Raw genomic sequence first — 22,894 nt, 5'->3', positions numbered from 1 at the left:
GTTAGCGACGATTAGCTCTGATTAGCGGTTAGCTAGCTCCATTATAAAGATATGGAGTGGAGGAGACTGCTGCGGAGAGGGGTAATAACCAGACTAGTCTAGTAAAGTTCAAAGACAGTGTTTAAAAAGTGCAAGCCACATGTTTACATATGTTTATTACAGCAAATAATAATTAAATAATCTAAATACTACTAAGTGTGGTAAAGCCACATATTTGTTTTTATATTTCTGCAATCTGCACTTTAGTTTGTGTGATTTGTTTCAGACTTTCATATGAATGTTAACACCAGGCTTGGTCAGTGCTCAATATACTACTGTGACTGAAGTAGTTAAATAAAAGATGTCATTCATATAAATTCATGCATCACCTAATTTCATCATCACATACAGGCCTGGCCTCCAGGAAAGAACAGTTTGTTTAATCTATCTAATCTTGTGTTGTTCATACTATACAATGATTTATTGCTTGTCTTTGTTGAATAATACAGAAGACAAAGCTTAAAAAATAATCGCATATTAAATCGCAATATTTTTGAAAAAAATCGCAATTATATTAAAAAATCGCTCAGCCCTACCGACAACCCCGTTAACATTCCCTGATGGGTATCTTTATGAAAGATATAGATTTTCAGTGGAGGGAATTACGTATAGGCTATTTGTCGGCTTGTTGAGCCGTGTGTTGCCAATGCGCACAACGGTTTGAATTATGTTTTTATATTTTTTATCTGCTCTCACAATCGCTTATCACTGCCAGGGTTGCAACTGAAATAAAAGGCTAAAGCAGCGACAGTTTATGGAAAGGACAAGTGTAATTATGGTCAGATCTTAGTCCTGACTGATGGGGAAGTGATATAAGCGTTGTGATATACACATTTACAGCGTCGGCTATTTTTCGCCAGCTTTCCTTCCTGTTTTAGGAAGCAGCGATTGTATTGCGTTTTGCCTGTAAAACCGTGTCTGTGTTCTTCATATTTATGTAGAATTATAGTTTGCTCTTGTTATGTAAAATATGCGGCTCTGGTAGATGTTTGCGATTGGTCATGCTGCACAAACACTGCCTCTTTTATGTAAACGCGCGCGCCGCTGGATTGGGAAACCCTGGGTTGACTGAACTAGTTGATAACCACCGTTGTGACACAGCTTATGCGGGACTGCGGTAGTTAGGTTAGGTGAAGCTGGGTAACTGAAATCAATCCTGGGCATGTTGATCTTGATTCGTAGTACAGGCCTCAGCCGTGCCGTGTTTGGTGTGCATACCGTTGCACTTATTTTTTTTTTTTTTTTATAATTACTGACTCTGTTGGAGACTATAAAAATGTTATGTTTACGTGCATGGCGCTGCTGACAAAATTATAATTTAGATTACTTGCTTTGTGACTTACCTATTGTCTAACAGCAATGTGGGTCATAAATAGTGGTAAAAGTTTTGCAGTACAGACTGCTTTACTGGCATTTTCTCTATAATCACATTGAATTTTAAATGGTTGGAATATGTAAAATCTAAAACAATTTTATTGTATTCAGTCTTATTCTGTAGCATTTAGTTTGCCCTTAGTGGTAAAAATCTGCAAAATTATTCAAAAATCGTGTGTGTGTGTGTGTGTGTGTGTGTGTGTGTGTGTGTGTGTAACATTGAAAGCAGATAAAGCAGTCTCAGTGCACCATCAGACGTAATTTCACTCCTGCCTCATCTGCATGGAACTCTCATCTCCTTTTGCCTCTCTTTCCACCTTTGTGCCATGCCTGCTGTGCGGGGTGCAGATACCAAAACAACATGCATTTCAAGGTCAGGGACATGCCACTTCGTAGTGCTGCTTGTGCTAGTCTTTCCAGTGCCATGAAAATGGAGCCCTAGAAGTCTCCTCACAAACCTGCATGGCTCTACAGTTTTCTAGTTGGTTTCTTCTTGTACTCGGACCGTTCATGTTTGCACAATTGATTTCTCAAACGAATTACCCTTCCTCTGTACGGTTGGTATGTTCTCGCCTCTCTTGACTTGAATAATGGATGTTCCCCTTCAGACTGACACCACACTGAATCCCTGTTCTCTGCCTGTCCAGCAATAGAGAACAGAACGGTCAAGGTAATACGAGCAGAGAGATGCAACCTCTAGGTGGGGGGACTGCAGCCCTTACTCGTAATATCGTCTCTCTGCCTTTAGTTTTTTTTCCCCCATAATCTTTAGAGTGCATACCGTCTCTGTGGTTATTTCGACATACATACACACAATCACATACAGAAATGCACATGGATACATGCGCGCACACACACGAGACAGATGGTTGAAGCTCTGCTCTGACAGAGGCTAAAGCACAGGGCACCTCCACTCTTCAAAGTCTCTCAATGCTTTTTCAAACACCATCTGTACCCAGGCACACTTATGTTACTTAAAACAAGGACATTGCTTTTTCTCTCCCCATAATTATAAGATAGCAAAAATAGGGTTTCTTTCTGCCTTTGCCATATTAGTAAGTCTTTTGGGACAGGAAGTTGTATCATTTGATACAGTTGGCACAATATAGCTTCTCAAGTAAAAGATAAAAGGATGGGAGATGGAGTGGCAGAGGTTCTAAAAACATAAGATTTTGCCTACATGTGTGCATCAGTGCATGCATCTATTTCAGTGAGTGTATGGGCCTGCTTATAAGGATATAATGCACTAGATGCATGAAACTGTGTGTGTGTGTGTGTGTGTGTGTGTGTGTGTGTGTGTGTGTGTGTGTGTGTGTGTGTGTGTGTGTGTGTGCGCGTGTGCGTGTGCGTGTGCGTGTGCATGTGTGTGTGTGTTTGTGAGAAAGAGAGAAAGAAATTGTGCGTTTCATTACCCCGCAGCCAGGTTTCTCACCACTCTCCTCTCTCTTGGTCTCTCAGAAGAGCAGTCATTTCTCTCTGTCAGTCAGTCAGTGTTTGGGAAAATGATAGTGGGTTTTAGAGAGAGCGGCTTTGTTTGGGCAGGAGCAAGCAAGAATAGCACTGTTTCCTTTCATCATCATCCTTTTACTGTCACCTCCTAACATTCTCCTCTATCACCTTCTCTCCTTTTGTCCTTTCCTTCCTTACTCCTCCGTTCCCACTCTTTCCCTTTCTCCTTTTCATTCCTGCCTTGCACCCGTCCCCACCCCCAGCACTCGCTCATCGTCCCCCAACCTTTCTCCCTCTGTTTCCCCCTCCCCAGATTGAGGTAGCGTGTTATTAGTAAGGCAGCCAATGTGCCTGTCGGTGTGTGTTAGGGAGAGATAAGCACAGGTAGAGAGAGTTACATAAGCCGCTGTTGATTACTGTGGAGGAAAAGGAGAGCAGAAAAAGAGAGGGAGAAGAAGAGAGGGAGAGAGTGAGAAAGACAGATTTCTGTACCTAAGTAAGTACATTGTGCTCTAATGTTGCCTGTATGGCTGGCTGGCGGTTGATAAGTAGCCTAGGCTTCCGGGGCTGGTTGAAAGGACAGTCATTAGGTTTGATTCCCTAGACTGGCAGCTTGCTTCATAGATTGCAAGTTTGTTTTTGTTCTAATGTTTAACCTGAAGAAAAATAAACTCTCTTCCTAGGTTTACTATGTTAATATGGCATGACAAAGTGGAGATGTGGATTCATGGAGCAGATTTTTCATTTAAATCTAGTTCATTAATTTCATCTTCAAGTAGTTTGTATTCGTTTAGATAAATACCAGGATAATGTTTCAGGATAAGGATGGTAATAATCTAGATTTTCTTATCTTGAACAAATGCCATAAAAAGAACAAAACCAACAATTCATTGATCCATCCTACTGACAAGTTTTGCCCATGTAGCCAAAGCCTGATAGAGCCCGTTCCTATGTGCCTCTATTGTTGCCCAACTATTAAAAACAACAATAGGCCACACTGTCACACTGGGTGACATGTTCATTCATTACAGTGAACATGGGCATTGTAATTTATTTTGCGTCATTCCCACATAAACCGGCCTGCTGCTATTAATATTCCTTAGCTCACAAAACATGTATTTATCCGCAACAAAAATTGGCCTCAAAAAAGCACTATTTACTTAACATTTAGTAATGTTTGTTAAAAACTACAATTCTCAGCTGTTTTAGCAAGTTACTTAACCTTTCAAAATATACAACTATTTAGCATTATCTTTTAAATTAAGTTCAACTTTTACTAATTTACATTATCATAAAGAGCATGTCTCTCCCCCCAACAGACTAATACAGTAATGATAATGATAAGCAAAAGTCATTATTTGTATAGCACTTTGAGACGTGTGCGTTTTTTACAGGGTGGTAAAGAAAACCAAGTCAGGTATGCAAAGCAAAAATCAAGGAAGAGAAATAAGTGGATGGTCGGATCGAATCAGCAGAAAAATCAATGCTGATAGATGCTGGTTGCACAAACTTTCTACACCTAGTTCTGTGTTAGTTTACATTTCACTCCACCATTGGATATTTTTTTTGCACATTGAGCCATTCCTCCTCTCTAGTGATACTGAACGGAGTAAAGCAGGAGTGTTTCTCAGCACAACCTTGAACTGGGACTGCTGGCTGACTTCACTCATCTGCCTCTGAGCCAAAGAACAGCTTACTTAATTTTACTACCTGAGCGTTCTTGATAGTGGCTTAGTCTTATGGTGCGTTCATGCCACCTGGGAATATCAGGGACCGCCCCCGTGATTACGTTGTTTTTACGACTACCAGCGTTCACGTCGGGAAGCGTGTTCTTCTTCTTCTGTTATATTGGCGTTTGGCATAACAACTTGTTGCATGACTGCCACCAACTGTTGGCCGTAGCCTAGAGCATCAGGTGTGTGAAAACCTGGTGAAAACATGGAGGACACAATAATTTGCTGCTATTTTCTTATGCGTGCATACAAACAGCACATCGTCAGGTGTTTGTGTTATCTGCAGGACAACGAACGGGAAAGGACACGGATAAGGTGTTGTTTTTTTTATACATAGGCCTATTTATGAATAATTTGAAACATATTATGTCTGTATGTTTCTCAGCAGAGGCGTTTGTCCACAATAAATAAGTTTATTGTCATTGAAATATGTTCAGTGAACCAAATTCGCCTACATCAAACGTCAGTTGTCAACAACGCGTCACCAACTGGGAAACTCGGTTAGCAAAATCTGGCCCGAGTTTCCCACCTCTGATTCCCACAGGAAGAGACGTGAATTATGACGTTTTCACTCGGAAAAACGTTTTTCCGATGTCCATGAACGCATCTGAATTCTTAAACAAGTGAATTGTGTTATATCAAAAGACTGCTCTTGTCTGCACTGGATACGTGCAGACAAGTAGCGTGTAGAGAGAAATGATGATGAAAAGATGATGCGCGGGCACGCACGCATGCACGCACGCACGTGGCATAGACTCAACAAGGCGCTGGAAACATCCCTTATAGATTTTGGTCCATATTGACATGATAGTATCACGCAGTTGCTGCAGATTTGGCGACTGCACATCCATGATGAAAATCTCCCGTTTCACCAAATCCCAGAGGCGCTCTACTGGATTGAGATCTGGTGACTGTGGAGGCCATTTGAGTACAGTAACTCATTGCCATGTTAAAAAAAACAGTTTGAGATGATTTTACCTTTGTGACATCGCGCATTCTCCTGCTGGAAGTTAGCTATTAGAAGATGGGTACACTGTGGTCATAAAGGGATTGACATAGTCAGCAACAATGCTCAGGTAGACTGTGGCATTTAAACGATGCTCATTTCGGTACTAAGGGGCCCAAAGTTTGCCAAGAAAATATTTCCCACACCATTACACCTCCACCACCAGCCAGAAAGGTTGATACAAGTCAGGATGGATCCATGCTTTCATGTTGTTTATGCCAAATTATAACCCTACCATCTGAATGTTGCAGTAGAAATCGAAACTCATCAGTTTTCAATTTTGGACAGCCCGTGCCAATTGTAGCCTGAGTTTCCTGTTCTTAGTTGACAGGAGTGGCACCCGATGTGGTCTTCTGCTGCTGTAAGCCATTTGCATCAAGGTTCGACATGTGTGTTTAGAGATGCTTTTCAGCATACTTCGGTTGTAACGAGTGGTAACTTGAGTTACTGTTGCCTTTCTATCAGCTTGAACCAGTCTGGCCATTCTCTTCTGACCTCTGCTATCAACAAGGCATTGCTGCTCAGAGAACTGGCCTCACTGGATATTTTCTATTTTTTAGACTATTCTCTATAAACTCTAGAGTTTCTGAGATACTCAAACCAGCCTGTCTGGCACCAACAACCATGCCACCTTCAAAGTCACTTAAATCACCTTTCTTCCCCCATTCAGATGTTTGGTTTAAACTTCAGCAGATGGTCTTAACCATGTCTGAATGCCTAAAAGCATTGAGTTGCTGCCACGTGATCAGCTGATTAGTAACATGTATTATGTTAACGAGCAGCATCTGAACAGGTGTACCTAATAAAGTGGCCAGTGTGTGTGTGTGTGTGTGTGTGTGTGTGTGTGTGTGTGTGTGTTGTGCTTTAATCAGTATGCTAAGCATTTGTCCAGAGGCCCTCCAGCCAGAACCACTTTAGGAGCAGCTCAATGCCAAACAAGTGTGAGTGAGGATTAAAGGACGAATAAAGTCCTCTCTTCCCGCCTTTCATCTCAGCAGAGGAAGTGAATGAGCAATGCTCTCCTCTTCCTTGACTACCACTGAGGTGCCCTTGAGCAAGCCTCTTGGAGTTGCTAAGTGCCTTACAGAGTTCGACTGTTGTAAAATTGGGCAGATGCCTTGATCAAAATCAAGGTGAAGCATGGTGTTGGATGAGCTTTAATGCTTAGTAAATTTACATATGTAAAAAACTACAAATGTCTGTTCCCAATCACACTTAATGGATGTAGCTCAATAACAGCTCTCCCCAAAGATATAGCAGTGACCACCATTTTACCTCACATGAAGCACATGCATGACAACCACAGTAATAAATGAAGGAACAGCAATGGTTATTGTTTGCGCTTGTGTAGATTCCATTATAGAATTGTTATTTTCTGCTTCTGACAAGCTAATTAAAATGTAGAGGTACAGAGTTGGCACGAGAGGAAGTAAGGAAGGAAGAGGAAATTGTGAAAGCCTGTCAAGGGAGACTGAGCTAGAAAGGTTAAAAAAAATTAGAATAAAACAGAATAATTTACAATGAATAGGAGTTAATGAGATCATCCAACAGGCGGAAGAGAAATGCTGTGGTTTAGGTCTGTGCATGGCAGAGTGTGTGTGGTCAGTTAAGATTGTTCCTTTGTGTCTGCAAAGTCAGAACCTTGTTGATTACACACATCGTTTTCAGTTTTTGCTTATTTTTGTCCCTTTTGCACCCAAAAGTTGTTTACTGCTGCAGGAGGACACTGATCACCAGTTTCCAGCAAATGAGGTCCTTTTTTGAAAAAAATGCTTTTAGTATTTGAAAGAAGCAAAAAATAAGCTTGTTCTGAAATTCCCTTATGAGACTTATAAGGAGATATAGTACAACACGTTTCATCAATGATTGACTTTCAAAGAGTGTTTTTTTATTTCACAGCCTGGCTGGAAAGTAAATTACATTAACATTGTGCTGCCTGTGTCCTAGAGGTAAAATAAAACTAAAGGGGGACTGGGATGGTCAAGGTGCTTCTCCAAATAAGAATGCAGGGCCGCCATGAGACAATCCAGCAGGAAGTACTGTATAAAAAAAGAGATTGGGAGAGGGATGGCATGTACAACAATGTGGAATAACAATAAGGAGGGTTTTTGTGTGTGAGAAAGAGACTGCACACAATGATGCTCAAACACAAAACTCCCCTTTTTCTCACTGCCTCTCTTTTATTCAGTCTCAGTCACAGAGACATGCCTGTGCACACAGTATTATGTAAATAGTCTCTTCGGCAGAGTGCTGCTGCCACTGAGCGAGCATCCTCTGGGCCATCTAGGCAGCCTCATTAAAACAAAGCACAGCATCCATTAATAGATACCAGTGTGCACATACACACAAACATATATATATATATATATATATATATATATATATACACACACACACACACATACATACATACATGCACTCAGTAACGCACACAGAGCATTCACAGACACCAATAAAGTACCTCCCATGAAGCACGTCTCTAAATGTTCCTCTCAGGTGGCAGTCAAAAAAATATCTCCAAGGAAACGGCTCAAATGTCACTGAGAATAATGCATGAAGTGTGTGTGAAGGGCTTACTGTGACTGGAGCTAGCATGAAGGAAGAATGGACTGTGTGGCTTCAAATAGGCTTGGGGCCAATGCCACAATGCAGCTCCATATGCTTAGTCTACGGCGGGTGTGTGTATGTTACTATTATGCTATTCATCTTTGTCTTCTCTCTTTCTCCAAACCTGCTGTTAATCCTTGTGTTAAATGCAGCACATTAGCTTTTGTTTCAGAGGGGGTGGGGTGGATGGGCTCTGTGATGTGTGCAGAAGTATAAAGACTACCTGGGAAAATGGTGTTTAACATTGTTGAACAAATATATGGACTGTTAATGTTCTGTCTAAACTCTGTAAAGTAAAAGGGGCCTGTGTTTGTTTTTGATCTGCTGGCCCCGCAGGTGGTTCCCGAGGTGTGGGCTTTATCCGTTTTGATAAGAGGATAGAGGCTGAGGAGGCCATCAAGGGTCTGAATGGACAGAAGCCATCAGGTGCCGCCGAGCCCATCACCGTCAAGTTCGCCAACAACCCCAGCCAGAAGACCAGCCAAGCCCTTCTGTCACAACTCTACCAGTCCCCCAATCGCCGATACCCAGGCCCCCTCCACCACCAGGCTCAGAGGTTCAGGTGAGTGCTTGGGAGGGGCATGGAGATGGTCATGGGGGAGGAAGTGGTGGCAGAGAAGAGACAGGATAGGGTGGAAAAGGGTTCAGGTGGTGTTGTATACCGGGCATTTGGTTTTAAAGATACATATTTAATGCAGAGTTTCCCAACCTTGGAGCTAACCTAGTATATAGTTTTCTGATATTCATTTGGTGACCCCCAAAATTCCAAAGTTGCAAAAAAAGTTGACATTTTTTTTCTCCAAAAACAGTGTTAAGTGACTTACAGTTGGAACTCTTTTAAGACTTGGATGGACATACTCTCCCAGTTGATAGAAGTACAAAAGGATCTTCATTAGAAAATATGTGCTTCTTTAATAAAAAGTCAAAAGGTACAAGCTTGTATACATAAAAATGTTAACTATGACTCCTAATGTGTATTTTGGTAAGATGCGTTCACAGAGCTTAAAATAAAAAAAATGCATGTGCATTAAAATACTTACGCCATACAATAACATAAACCTTTAGCATTGTTAAAATAGCTGATGGGAATTTAGAGTGGGAAAAATACTTCCCAGAACCAGCAGCTCATCCTACTTCCCAGCTCTTTTCCAGACACATTATGATGTAACAAAATGAAACACAAAGTGCCATAGGCATAACAAGATGTAGAATAAGAATTGGGTCACTAGGGCCGCAGCCCATGAGGTTGGGAATCTCCAGATTTAAATGTTCAAGTTAGGAATAATAGAAAGTAAGTAATATGTATTTATCTGCAAACTTTACAAACAGTTATAGTTTATACATAATATCATGAATTCTGAGACAAGTATGTTATCTAATGTGGTATGATTTCATGGTGTGATTAACATTAACAAAAACTCCTGCACTACCAGTGTGATTGGTATCATTAAATGACAAACAGGATTGCATCGGATTTCATATGTGGATATGTATAAAGTCATCCGTCTCAAACTCGATAGCAATTATTCTTGGTTGGTGTAACAATAAATGAGTTTAATCAGGGAAACACGTCTGTTCTAAGCAACAGGCCTGATTTGGAAAACATTTGCACCAAATGCAATTTGCAATGTTCGAACAGGGGATGTTACACCCACACAAAGAGAGCATGAGTCATAGCAACGTCTATGTGTCAACAGTGATGCAACTTTTCTCCTGTGAACGTTTATTTCGGCAAATACGTCCCCGTTTTGAACAACAGGTGTGAGCTCTGCACCTGGTGCAGGTGTCAATAAATCAGGCCCTGTGAGCGCTGTGTGTGGGTCCACCCGGATCAGAGGGGAACTGTTCATAAGAGACTGTGGGGTTCTGTCGTTCACAACTACACATTTCCCCTCATTTCATCATGCTGTCATCTTGTCAACACTTCCCAGAATATTCCCTGTGGGGCCTGGGCATAAAACTTGTATTTGGATAAAAAATATTTTAAATGTTCAAACAATTGTCTTTCTGACTTTAAAGCCCCAATTCTGCATGATATGGCCACAGTGATACAGTGAACCATAATGTTGTTTATGTATATTTTTTGTAGTTCGACTCACTTCAAATACATTTGCCAGACTTACAAGACATAATCTATTGTATTAAATACTGCGTACGCCCCTGCATTAGAAGATGACGTTTTTTTAAGAGAGACTAATGAACAAAGTGCAAATAAAACAAATGACTAAATTCATTTAAGGATTTGTGTTTAAACCTTGTCACAACTTATTTTAATTGAATGCATGTAAAGTACCTCAAGCTATTTTCATTTCTATCAAGTTTTTTTGCCCAGGTCAGTAATCTCCACAACAAGATATCACATCATATACATCATATACAGTATATGGCTGACGTACTGTATATATATGGCATCCTACCTAGTCATTTCCATGACACAAACAGCCCTTTTTTAATTTAAATGTCACGTACGACACCTACAGATGGTTAGGGCTTTCTCCTCGAGGTCATGTTGCCTTTCACCTCAACAAAAAACAAGACAGAAACAGGTGATCGTATAATATTCCGCTCTATCATCCGATCCAACGAGAATGTTTCAGAACTGGATAGAGAATATATGCTTTTACAATTTCCTCTCTCTTTCAATAACACTAAGCCGGTCGTGCTGTTTACTCTCTATCAAAGTCAGAGCTTGGAAGGTATTTTTCTTCTGGAGCGGCTTCCCTGGTGTGACACCTGAGCGATGTAGCGTGGCTGTGTGTCTGTGATACGCCAAGCCAATTTACAGGCTCCGCAGGAGAGCTGTCGCTTCCCATCACAACTCACAACCACAGGACACTTCCTCACTGTGTCTCTGTGCTCCAGCTCTCTGCTCCCAAGCCCTCCACTAAAACCTCAACACTTTAAAAGTTAGAAATGTGCTCTATGTGCACAGTTTCCCTTTTTTTTACTCAATCTTTAAGGGCAGTGCAAAAGGACTTTTTTTCCCTAATACAACACAGTATTCAGTCAAACCTGAGCTATTGGTTGTTCTGTTTATTATACACAATTAAATCTAAAGTAAGATATATAATAGTATGTTTTGTTGTTCAAAAGGTAAAAAATATATTGAATTAACTAAAAATAATGAAGCAAAAATAATCTACTGATGTATGCCTGAAAAGAATGAAATGTAAATTAGCGCTAGAAAATCAAATCAATTAGATTGTAAAACTGATACCCTACTTGCTTTACATGCTTAACAAGTTTGTGCTGCTGCAACTTATAAGTGCAGTTATCATGTGTGACTAAATCATGTGGGCCTGCTGTAACACAAGTTAATGTATAATGTGTTTGTATGGTCCCTCTCCAAGACAGCAAACATTATCGACTCAAGCACAATACACCGAGCCCTAGATCCTAGCTCCCTTCCGATCCTCTGTCGTTAACTAATGGTACTAATTAGCAAATTAGCCTTATTATATCCAGGGCAGGAGCCAATTTTAATTGAACAGATTTTTGTTTCAAAAAACAGAAGACAAAAACACCCATTCCTCCATTAACAGGCATTGAGAGAAAGCACAAAAGCCGTATTGTTTATATTGAGCTTGGAGAGGCAGTGTGAAAAGCTGGCAGAGTGTTTGCATGGTGAGCGTGCATCAGTGTGTGTTCGTACATGTGCAAGAGAGAGGTACAGAGAGAGAGAGAGAGAGAGAGAGAGAGAGAGAGAGAGGGGTACAGAGAGAGGCACAGAGAGAGAGAAAGAGAGGTAGAGAGAGAGAGGGAGAGAGAGACAGGGAGAGAGAGAGAGAGCAGCAGGTTGTTTTGTTGTGGCCCAATGGCCCGGCGGCCAGCAGATGTCTTCATGCTCCCGGGCCTGGAGCTCCTCTCCTCTGAGCATCCTCTCCAATTGACTCATTTACCCACAAAGCAGCCTGCTTCTTTCCTTCCCACGTAATGGGCTAATTACTGCTTTAATGATTCCATATATCCTTTTTTCCCCACTTTATTTCTTTGTTTTAGGGCTGCTTTCGTACTTTTTTGATAATGGTTAGAGAAAAGTGCTACAGTGCAGACACACTTTGAACCCAGATAATACGTAGGCCTAAAATGTTTATGTCAAATGTAAAAAGGTTATGTAAATTAACTCAGCTGACTTCAATGTGGGGATTGCATTGTAAGTACCTATCACAATATGAATTTATTTAGACATTTTAAACATTTAAATGCATCTTAAACATTACAATTATTAAATCATAACCGTGAGCAGCTTGTGAGCCAGTATAAAATATTTTAAAACACAGGTTATTACACTGCTCTTCAGTCTTGATCTTCAGTATTCAGAGTTCTGCAGGATTTCTAATTCATAAGGTAATTAACTACAATTACCTGGTATCCCATTGTTTAATTGATCCCTGATGAGAAGGCTACTGATCTGTTATCTCTAACATGCAATATAAATATAATTTTAAATGTTCAATGTAAATTGTATTGTGATTATTATTATTTAAGTTATTTATTAAAAGCCTTTATCATTTTCTTAATTGCAATCAAATAATAATGAAGTTGTGTATACATCATGTGACAAAATAATGTAGCTGTTAAATGGTGTTAATGATAGAATAGTTACCTAGATTATATTTTGGTAAAAACAATGACAATTTCAATTAAGAGTTTAATGCCGTGTAGCAGGTGTGTTGCAGGAAAGCAAATGCTTGTTGACTGAAAGAGACGAGGAGAGACAACCCTGCTAGTTGAGTCAAAGTCAAAGAGTTTGTAGTGTGTTCAAGAGGAACGAGGCGTCACTGGCCAGCTGTTGCTCAATAAGCCGTGGCCCTTGTCCATTAGGCCAGAGGAGTTAATAAGACATGAGACAGGCCAGACCCAAGTGAGGAATGAAGGTCATTGAGTCACCAAGCAGACTGCATCCAGCCAACATTTCATACAGCCCACAGGTTCCTGAACTCCAGCTCACAAACAGACACACAAACTGTACCCTGGCTGACTGCAATGGCTGCTCACTCACGGAGCTGAAATTATTATGAAACCAAAACATTTGTTTCAAAAATGTAAGCCTTTCAGACAGAAGACACCCTCTGACTAACACTCAGCCATTCCACCTTACCTGTCAGCACTTAACAGGTTGACCCTGACCACAAAGACAGACATTCACAATTCCATGGCTAGTTTAATGTTCAGTTGTGTTCTTGTTGGTCCACCTCATAGAAAACATCTAATCTTCACCACTGCTCCTGCTCACCATCATTCAAATGCCAAACCATTACACTGACAGAACTCTGGATCATTTCCTGTCATCTCAGGTGTTCTCTCAATTGAGTTAACACAAATCAAAGACCATAGTTTATGAAAATATGTTTTTATTAACCTCCATTTTCTAATAAACCATCAATGTGGTGGCATAAATTGCATGGAACACGCAATTTCCTGCATATAAAATAAGCCAATGATTTGCCATTGCATAGCACTATGGCTAGCATCCTATTATAGCGTGTGCCATGCTATGCTCACGCGCTGCCGCCATTAGTGCTCTGTGTGACTGTAGGACTGAACTGTGACCAGTCCACTGCTGTAGTCTTGTAGAACAATTCAACAGTCGCACCGACAGTAATGTCGATGTGCCTGTAACACTCTGCTCTGGCATTAGCTAGTGCAGGGCTATACTGAAGCCCATGAAGCAGCGCAGTGGCCAACCGAGCAAGTGCCAACCATACTGATGGTACTGTGGATTCATTAACCGATGATAGCATTTTCTGGTGGGGCTCCTCAGTGTAATGGGCCAACTATAGATGGGTTTGTTTGTTCTTGAGTGAGGAGGACCATGCAGTTCCTACAGGGACTTAACATTAGTTCCATTGAGTGAGTCGACCATCTGCCCACCATTAACCCCAGAACCCTCCTTCTCTTTACAGGCTGGACAATTTGCTTAATATGGCCTATGGCGTAAAGAGGTAATTAAAAACTTCACCCAATGCCAGATGTCCATGTTGACTCAATGATTTATCAATTTCCTTTTTTTCTGTTCTTTTTTTAGTTTATGTTTCCTTGTATTTTTGCCGTCACTTTGCGTTTGACAATTCGTTCAAGGTCAACTGCATTTTTGGTTGTTTGATTTGTTTGTTTTTTTTCCTCGTAAGCTTGAGTTGGTTTTAAAACCCTACCAACCACTTAAGGTGTTAAAAAAAAAAAAAAAAAAAAAAAAAAAAAAATCAGAAAACAATCAGTCTTTGTTTTCAGTGGTGATGAATTTGCTTTGTTTTGATTATGACAAGTGCTGGTGTTGTTTGGATTGTTTCTGTGTACTGAATGGATTTTGTTCTCTGGTGTAAAACTCCTAATTTCTAGGTGTGTGTTTTTTCTACTGGATTCAGGTTCTCCTGCCTTGTCACTCTACAGCTATAGCTTGGGAACAGTCTCTCTTTTGGAGCAAATTTTGAATTTGTCACTTTGATTATATGGGTATTAACTCACTACATCATTAGAACAAAATCTTTGCACATCCACTACCAACTATGTACACAATCCTTTATATGATAAATATGCATCTGTGCAGTGGCAAATGACAAAATTATATATTGCCTTAATTTCTTGGCAGTACTAGCTGAGATGAGGTTAGTGTTCAGCAAGGACACAGGATAAGGCTGGATGAACCTGGATCTCTGCTGGAAACAGGAAATGCTGTTTCACTGCAGACAGCTCCAGCTTTGCTCGGCACTGCTCTGCTCGAATTCCTTCCTTTCGCCTCCATGTTTCATTTTGCTTTCTCGCTACCATAGGCCTTACATAACCCAGAGCAGCAGCCACTGTGGTGATAGATGTTTCATGTGCTGACGGTGGCATCTTGCATGTTGCAAGCACAGGGGACACCATCTGAAGTCAGCTTAGCAACTCAAACATACATGTTTTAGTTTCTAGAGAAATGTTCTCTTAGCAAGTTCCCCTGAAAAGCTGTGATTTTGTTTAACCCTTAGTGCCTCCCATACCCAATAAGCACCGTGGCCTCACTATTAGTCTTGACATAATCTTCTAAAGATGAAAATAGTGTCTGATTCAGCCGTCCTGATTGCAAAGCATGCCATCAAGTTAGAAGTGCTTCTCAGTGATCTGAGGTTATTATTTGAAAGAAAAGAGAAGAAAGGTCTTAAGAGCTGGAGATGGTTGGCTTCAATAAGGACAGAATAGATATCTGGTCAGCTACACTGTTGCTATGCAACCCCTCGTCTCGTCTGTAACATTGGTTAGTGTTTAGTCCCGCTCTGATGGGTATGCTCGCATGCGCGTTTATACACATGCGCGCACGCGCACGTACACACGTACACACGTACACACACACACACACACGTACACACACACACACACACACACACACACACACACACACACACACACACACACACACACACCTCCACATCCTTGCAGTGTTAGCTAGCCTCCAACCCGTCACACTCTCACAAACCTGGTCACAACCTCCAGCTTTTGCATATAAATCACCACCACGTTTTATTTTTTTTTGGAGCCAAGTAGGAGAGGCCTGAACGCAGCCGAGCATGTCAGACAAGTCCTCGACGCGATGAAGCCGGTTAAGATTCCACCTGTTTAATACTGGAGAAAATATTACCTCGACATTGAGGCCATGTAGAGATATGTGAGACAAAGGATTTGGAACCTTTTATAAAACAGTTTGCTGCTGCACCAACCCTATGGTGAATATGAAAGTTACCTTGTATCTCTCATATAGATTTGTGATACTATAATCTATTTACTGTAATCTGGTTGTAATCATAAAGAAAGATATATACTAATATAATCTGTATCTCTTTAAAAAAAAAAAAAAAAAGTCTAATCCGTGTAGAGAGCCCCCACAGTCAATAAGCTTATCACACTTGTATTAGCGTCAACAGCAACCACAATGGCCAGAAGCAAACTCCGCATGACCAAAGTCATGCAGGAAGGTCGTAGAGATTGCCGGCCATATATAGTCGCTGAAGAGAGAGAGGGGTGGGGGCCCCCGAGCAGCAAGCAGCACTATCGATCAGTGCCACAAGCTCTGGAATAAAACAGAACACCCTGCAGACTGAAGAGTGGGAGGAATACACTTTGTCCCTTAATGCCACTGGGCTGTAAAGTGCTTCCATTTTACATTTAGTTTGCTCCCTCTTCCCTCCCTCCCTTTCCTTAAGAAAGCAGCCTTCTTTGAGACAGCTGCAGCAAAGCGGAAATCTCAATTAAAGCACACCCAATAATGCCTATAGTCGTTTTTGGAGAGAGGGAGGTGGCATAAGAAATGAACCTTTTTATCTCATTTACCTTTTATTTAAAAGTGGGGGATTTTTTTTCCCCTCCTTTCCCTTTTCCTTTGAGCGGAAAGGCAATTAAGTGAAGTCAACTGAGAATTCAAATCTCTTGCATCACAAGAAAAAGGAAAAGATTATGAGGCGAATGAGAACAGATTTAGCAGACTGGTGCATGATCTTTGATGGATTTCTAGCAACGGTTTAATTCAACAACTTCCTGCAATTTAGCTCCTAAAGGAGCCACTCAAGGACACAAAGAGAGAACCTTCGTCTGCATCTCCTTCAGCAGAGATACAGCACGCAGCACTGTCGTCATTCCTGACAGGAGGCCTCTCAGAATTGAGGAGCTCATTTAGTAGTAGCTATGCAGACACACACAAACTCGTGCATTTAGACAAACGTACATACACGTAGATCCATGCATATACATCCATATTTATCGGACGTTGTGTTTTTGGTTCGGAGATCAGTTTTTGTAGTGTGATCAGTAAACCATACACATTTCACAGATTAAGTTTTAAAGCTTGATTTTTTTATGGCTATAGACAGTAGTGTATCATGCTGGTCAGTATTGGCAAGTTTTTAGATTTGGAAGGATTATGTTTAAAAATGTGGCTCTAAAAGACAAGATGGAGATAGGTTTTTCACCGGGTTATGGTCATTTCATTTACATTAGATGAGTTCAACTGTATGCCTTCACCCTTTCAATTAAAACTTGCTCTTTTCTCTCTCCCCCTCTTTCTGCTCTCCCTTTCCTCCCAGGTTCTCCCCCATCACCATTGACAGCATGACCAGCCTGGTTGGCATGAACATCCCCGGGCACACGGGCACCGGTTGGTGCATCTTTGTGTACAACCTGTCCCCAGATTCAGATGAGAGTGTGCTCTGGCAGCTGTTTGGGCCCTTCGGTGCAGTCAACAATGTCAAGGTGATCCGTGACTTCAACACCAACAAGTGCAAAGGCTTCGGCTTCGTCACCATGACGAATTACGACGAGGCGGCCATGGCCATCGCGAGTCTCAACGGCTACAGGTTGGGCGACCGCGTCTTGCAAGTCTCCTTCAAGACTAACAAGACACACAAGTCCTGAACTTTGACAAGTAGAAGCAGTTGCCCCGCGACTTTGTCTGCTCCCAAATTGCCCCCAACCTTTCCCCCCACCTCCACCCGTCCCTTAGCCCCTTCAGTCACTACCACCCTACTACAGCCATCCAACACAGCAAACTCAAACTCCAACCGGAACACAAAGCAACCGACAAACCATCAAACAAATTGAACTAGAAATGGCTTATATTATAACTTTGGACCTATAAGCCAATGTTGCCTAAGTATTACAAAAATGAAATGATGAAAATGTTCATGAGTTTTTGGAAGCTCCTGTGATAATGCAGGCTTCTCTTTATTGTATATTCTTTCTGTTTGTTGTGGTTGTTAAAATTATTTTTCTCTTCTGTGTAAACAGTAGCAAATCCCTGTATCCCCTTATTTCAGAGAAGAGAACGTCCTTTTTAAATTGAAACCTTTTCTCTGTCTTGATTCAGGATTTGTTTTTCTTTTGTAAATCCGGATCCACTGTCGTTAGTATTATATACCTCCCTGTTGGTGAAAGGGAGGGGGCTCTTTTTTAAATTGGTGAACCATTCATTCATTTTTAGTGTGTATCAAAAACCTCCCCTTATCGATTATAGATGGGATTCCACAATCTCAGTAACTCTAATGTAGAAAAGAAAAGAATTTTTAACATTGTTTTTGTTTTGTATCGCAAACAAAACATGTCTTTCCTCACAGGGGTTTAGGGAGATGGGGCGAGGGAGGGGATGGGTTAGCTTTCCTGATGACACGCTCAGTAATTTAAGAAAAAAAAAAAAATAACACTGTTGCCAAAGAGAAGATCTCTTTGCTTGAAAAAAATGCGTTTAGAAAAAGATAAAAATAAAGAGAAAGAAGATCTATTTTTATAAATGATAATTAAAATAATAATTATTGAAGAATTTTTACAAGAATCTGGATTTGAAAAAAGAGAAAAATATTTTGACTGGCTAACTAGGGGGGGCCGGGGCGGGAGGGAGGGGGCACCACCTTGTCTTGTCGTTCTGCCGTGGTACTTTATAGGATCAAAGGTTGTTTGTTTTTTGGGGAATCCAAGTTGGCAGTGATTTTGTAGATGGAAGGGATGCAAACCAAGGCAGGTGATTTTGGTAATTTTTCACATATGTACTAGTGCGTAATTATTCAACAGCGATACCCAAAAGGGAAGGGAGAGGGGTCTTTCCAAGGCCTAACCATCCTTATAGTCCAGAGCCCAAAGCAAGAAGACCCTTTGTCCACTTGTTTTCCTGTTTTTGTCATCAGTCAATATGGGATATCAGTAAATAGATATATATACATCTATCCATTTAGACAGCATACTATACATTATCTATATCATTTTCTTCGGTCTGCGTTTGTGAATTTACATTTGAAAAGAACTTCCTTTTAGCGATCAACAGTAGGTGCTATACTACATTATTCACATATCTTAAATATCCAAGTTTGTTGTTCTATGTGTTGTTTAAAGAAAAAAAATACTTCGATGTTGGCATTGAATTGAGCTGCTGTTCTTTGTTTAATATTTGTTTATTGTTGGCCCAAAAATCTGGTGAGACTTTCTTTGCTGAATAACCAGATAAATGAAGTTGGGCCTTGTAAGAATCACTGAACAAATTTTTATTTTGTATTTTTTTGTTTGGCTTGCTGACTTTTAGGTTACTTGCTGAGCGTGAAACGTTTGTCAAAACTAAATGATGATTAGCTAGTTCCGTTAGTCTAGATATTTGTTTCCTTAAAAAGGATCTATGACAACTGTGTCTTTATTTGCTGTGTACAAATAGATGATATATATATACATATATAGTCTACATTTGTTTTACAATATCTACTGTACTATATGAGTTGTCACTGTTCTTTTGTTTGAGCTTGTCTTTTTCATATGACAACTTATTATGAAGTGGTGGTTCAGTTACTTAGAAAAACTTGTGAGGAAACTGTTCAATTGTTGTCATGTTGCTTGTGGAGAAAAAAAAAAGATTTGGATTAACTTTCAGTTTGCTACCGCAGCAAAAGAAACCGAACAAAAGCTTAGAATATAACTGTATTTGTTTACCAGTTTATTCACTTCTCTATTTTTTAAACTATTTATTTTTCTATTTATTTGTATTTATTATATATTTATTAATTAATTTATCTGTGTATTTATGTATTTATTTGTTTCATTGTCTGTGTATTTGCGTGATTCTGGTACAGGGAGGGGGCGTTTCTGAGCAAAAGGGAACAAAGCGACTAGTGGAGAGGCTCTTCCAGTAGTCCACTGCACTGAGAGAACTTTTAGTACGTTTGTGCTTTGTACCAATATATCAAAATTACAATATAAAAAAATCTAAAAGTCAAGAAAACTGAAAAAAATGTCTGGAGGGTTGGGGGACGCTCTTCCCTTATTACTAGAAACAGTTACTCGCTATGCATAACCTAGTTAATAGTTAAATTTGCTATTGCTTTTTTCTTGTCTTGTTAAAATGAAATCTTTAGATCTTTTTCAATAAAGTTTAGTCTTAATAGAATGTTATAAACAGTCGTTCTGGTTCAATATAACCTGTGATAAGTTTGTGTAGTTCTAAAAAGCCACTCCGTCCACACCCTCCCTCCACTTACTACCGCTTTGTGATGAAACCTTATGCAAAAATGTGGGTCTGAAAGCATAGTTTTCAGTTTTCAGTAAAACATTTTATATAACATTCAGCTCTTGGAGGCTTGGGCAGATACATTTTAAAAGGAGCAAATGCCCATTGTTGTTTGAGGGTCATTCATTGCACTGGACTAAATCGGTCAAAATCACTTAAGAGTCAAACTTATTTTTAAAAATATTCATCATGTTTTCAAATGACATACCAACAAATCTTTAAAAATGATAAATTGTTACCATTGCACACCAACTGTTATTTAAAGCAGTTGTTGCTATACTTAAGAAGTACTCTGGAGGTATGAAAAGGGATTGTACCGATTCTATATTTTATATACTCTAATATGATATATATTATATATTTTGAAAGGTGAAAGGTAAGGGAATGGTTCCAGAAGTATAAATATACGGAATTGGATTTTTCTGTTTGTTGTTAAGACTTGAAAACATGAAGGAGGTGTGTGGAGAGCATTTCAAACACTCAGACGCATGCTCACATAAGTACATCCTTCTCTCTCACACCTCAGTCATCTGACAGGCCGGGTCATCTTATATCGTCATTATTATCCAGTCATCATCTGCGCCATCCAATCACATAGTTTTCTAATGTCATAAACGGCAACAGACAAACAAACCAACCCACCCACCCATCCAACAACCAACCAACCTGACCCCTTCATGCTCCCCGCTGCTGTCGGGAGCTTGAATTATGCAACGACCCCAGTAGAATGTTGTTCTGATGTGTGAACTAATTTCCTACACTGTATGACTTTTGAACTCTTACGATGCGTGCCTGTGTTCCGCCTAGACCCTGTGTGCACGTGTGCACGTGTGTGTGTGTGTGTGTGTGTGTGTGTGTGTGTGTGTGTGTTCCTTTTATGTAATTGTGTGTGCGTTTTGTGCGTTTGTCCATGTTTGTAAGCGTGGAGTACATCCAAATGTGCGTATATACAGTATATACACGTGTGTGTGTGTGTGTGTGTGTGTGTGTGTGTGTGTGTGTGTGTGTGTGTGAGTGAGTGTGTATGTATTTGGTTCTGTTTGTCTCCCTGAGTGCATGTGTGACAGAGATGGCAAGTGCAGTTGTGTGTGTGAAAGTGTGTGCATGTCAGGGTGTTTGTAACATGGGGCTGCGTCACCTCGCTCTATGCCCAACCCCTATGGCTCACACCATCCCCTGTAGCGCCTTATAGTGGCAGCCTGCCAGTAGGAACAACGCAGCCAGTAGTGGAGGAGGGAAGGTGAACAGAGGAACTCGGCTCTTCTTGTCAGTTTTCATTTTCCTCCTGAGACGTGTTTGTTTACTATCTGAAAAATCTATAAACGAAATCTTTAAAGACAAAAAAGACGAAAAAATGTTCACAGGGCCCCACGACCGCGGCTCTCTCTACTCTCTCCTGCTTATGTTATTACTTAACAATTATCAATGATGATTATTATGATTATTATTGCTATTATTCTTAGTATTCTTATTCTTATTATTAATCCAATTACTGCGATGAATGACTTCATGTTATCCTTGCTAGTTTAGGTCATTTCTGAAACTGGAAACAAAATAAAAATCTTGCTGTAAATGTTTGTTTTTTCTTTTTCATAAAACTGTTGTGTTTGAATTATTTGTACTTTTGAATGTTGGGACAATAAAATGAGGTGTTAAGAGCTTGGGTGTTTCTTGTCGTGATGAATGAAGCATATACATATACATTTCACACTGCACACTATAAGGGGACATCTTCCCGATAGGTTTAAAAAACATTCTCTTAATTGTTTGCACCTCTTTATCTACCTCTCTTTTGTTGATGGTTAGGTTTAATCAGGGAGATCAATAAGTTATTATGGGCAATTCATCTCATTAATATACTTAATGAAGAGTGCACCTGATATCTCAGATATTCAGTGTAGTGATGTGTGTGATTTTAAGGGATTAGTCAACTAATTAGCCATTTTTCCCCTGATAAATGAATTTATCATCTACATTTGATAAGGTATTTGCTACTTTTTGAAGTTTTCTTACGTTTGAAAATTGAGTTTTAGACAAACCTAGTAATTTCAAGAGGTTTTCTTTGGCTCTTGGGTTTTTCATAATTTTCTGACATTTTATAATGTAAAACAATCAATGAATCCAAAACATTGATCAACAGATTAATCAAAAAGATCCTCATTTGATCCACAATAGTTGCAGTCGTAGTTTATTGTTCTGCCCTCAACATGAGGCAAGATTTCAAATTAGTAACACAATACAATAGAATTAACTGCAACAGTAAATCACAGACTTAATCTGCGTTCGCTGTGACCTTTCAGCTTCTGAGGGACAGTCATGACTAGGAGGCAGTAACACTGCAGACATAAAACGCAGTGCTGATCTCAGTCAGCCCTCAAAGGTGCCGCTATGGGACAGGAGAGAGAAATCAGTGAGATAACACTGCCCCCTGTATCTTCACCAGAGTATCCGAGACTTTTGTGACACAATGCTGCCGCTCGCTGAATAGGAATATTTGTGGTTATCTATGATCTTTCTGCTTCACAATACAAACAGACCAGAAAACACCTGAAGCAAAAGGGACTACGAATAAGGCCTTGGAGGAATAGATAAATACCAATGCAAGCAGCTCGTCACTGCTGCAGACCGCATCTGCTCATCAACAACAATGGGCCTCATTCACCAATCGTTCTTAAAAACAAA

The 22,894-nt window shown here is 40.1% G+C and overlaps 2 protein-coding genes across 9 annotated transcripts in view; one reads left to right on the top strand and one right to left on the bottom strand.

Moving 5' to 3' along the window:
• The window catches only part of elavl4 (ELAV like neuron-specific RNA binding protein 4), an 85,164-nt gene extending 63,291 nt beyond the window's left edge, over window positions 1-21,873 (top strand). For 4 of the 7 annotated variants that reach the window (XM_031307357.2, XM_031307361.2, XM_031307363.2 and 1 more), the window contains 3 exons: window positions 8,536-8,770; window positions 14,115-14,153; window positions 17,259-21,873. In XM_031307357.2, coding sequence (XP_031163217.1) covers window positions 8,536-8,770; window positions 14,115-14,153; window positions 17,259-17,586 — 602 coding nt within the window. In that variant the 3' untranslated portion in view covers window positions 17,587-21,873. The remainder of the gene's footprint in view (window positions 1-8,535; window positions 8,771-14,114; window positions 14,154-17,258) is intronic. The other 3 variants (XM_031307358.2, XM_031307360.2, XM_031307359.2) reach the window with 3 other exon arrangements.
• agbl4 (ATP/GTP binding protein-like 4) overlaps window positions 1-22,894 on the bottom strand; it is a 461,627-nt gene that overhangs the window by 383,687 nt on the left and 55,046 nt on the right. The gene's annotated exons all lie outside the window — the stretch shown is intronic.

The sequence above is a fragment of the Sander lucioperca genome, chromosome 11, assembly GCF_008315115.2.
Source record: "Sander lucioperca isolate FBNREF2018 chromosome 11, SLUC_FBN_1.2, whole genome shotgun sequence".
Taxonomy (NCBI): Eukaryota; Metazoa; Chordata; class Actinopteri; order Perciformes; family Percidae; genus Sander; species Sander lucioperca.
The sequence above is the reverse complement of the archived record's forward strand: the minus strand, read 5'-3'. Positions and strand labels throughout refer to the sequence as shown.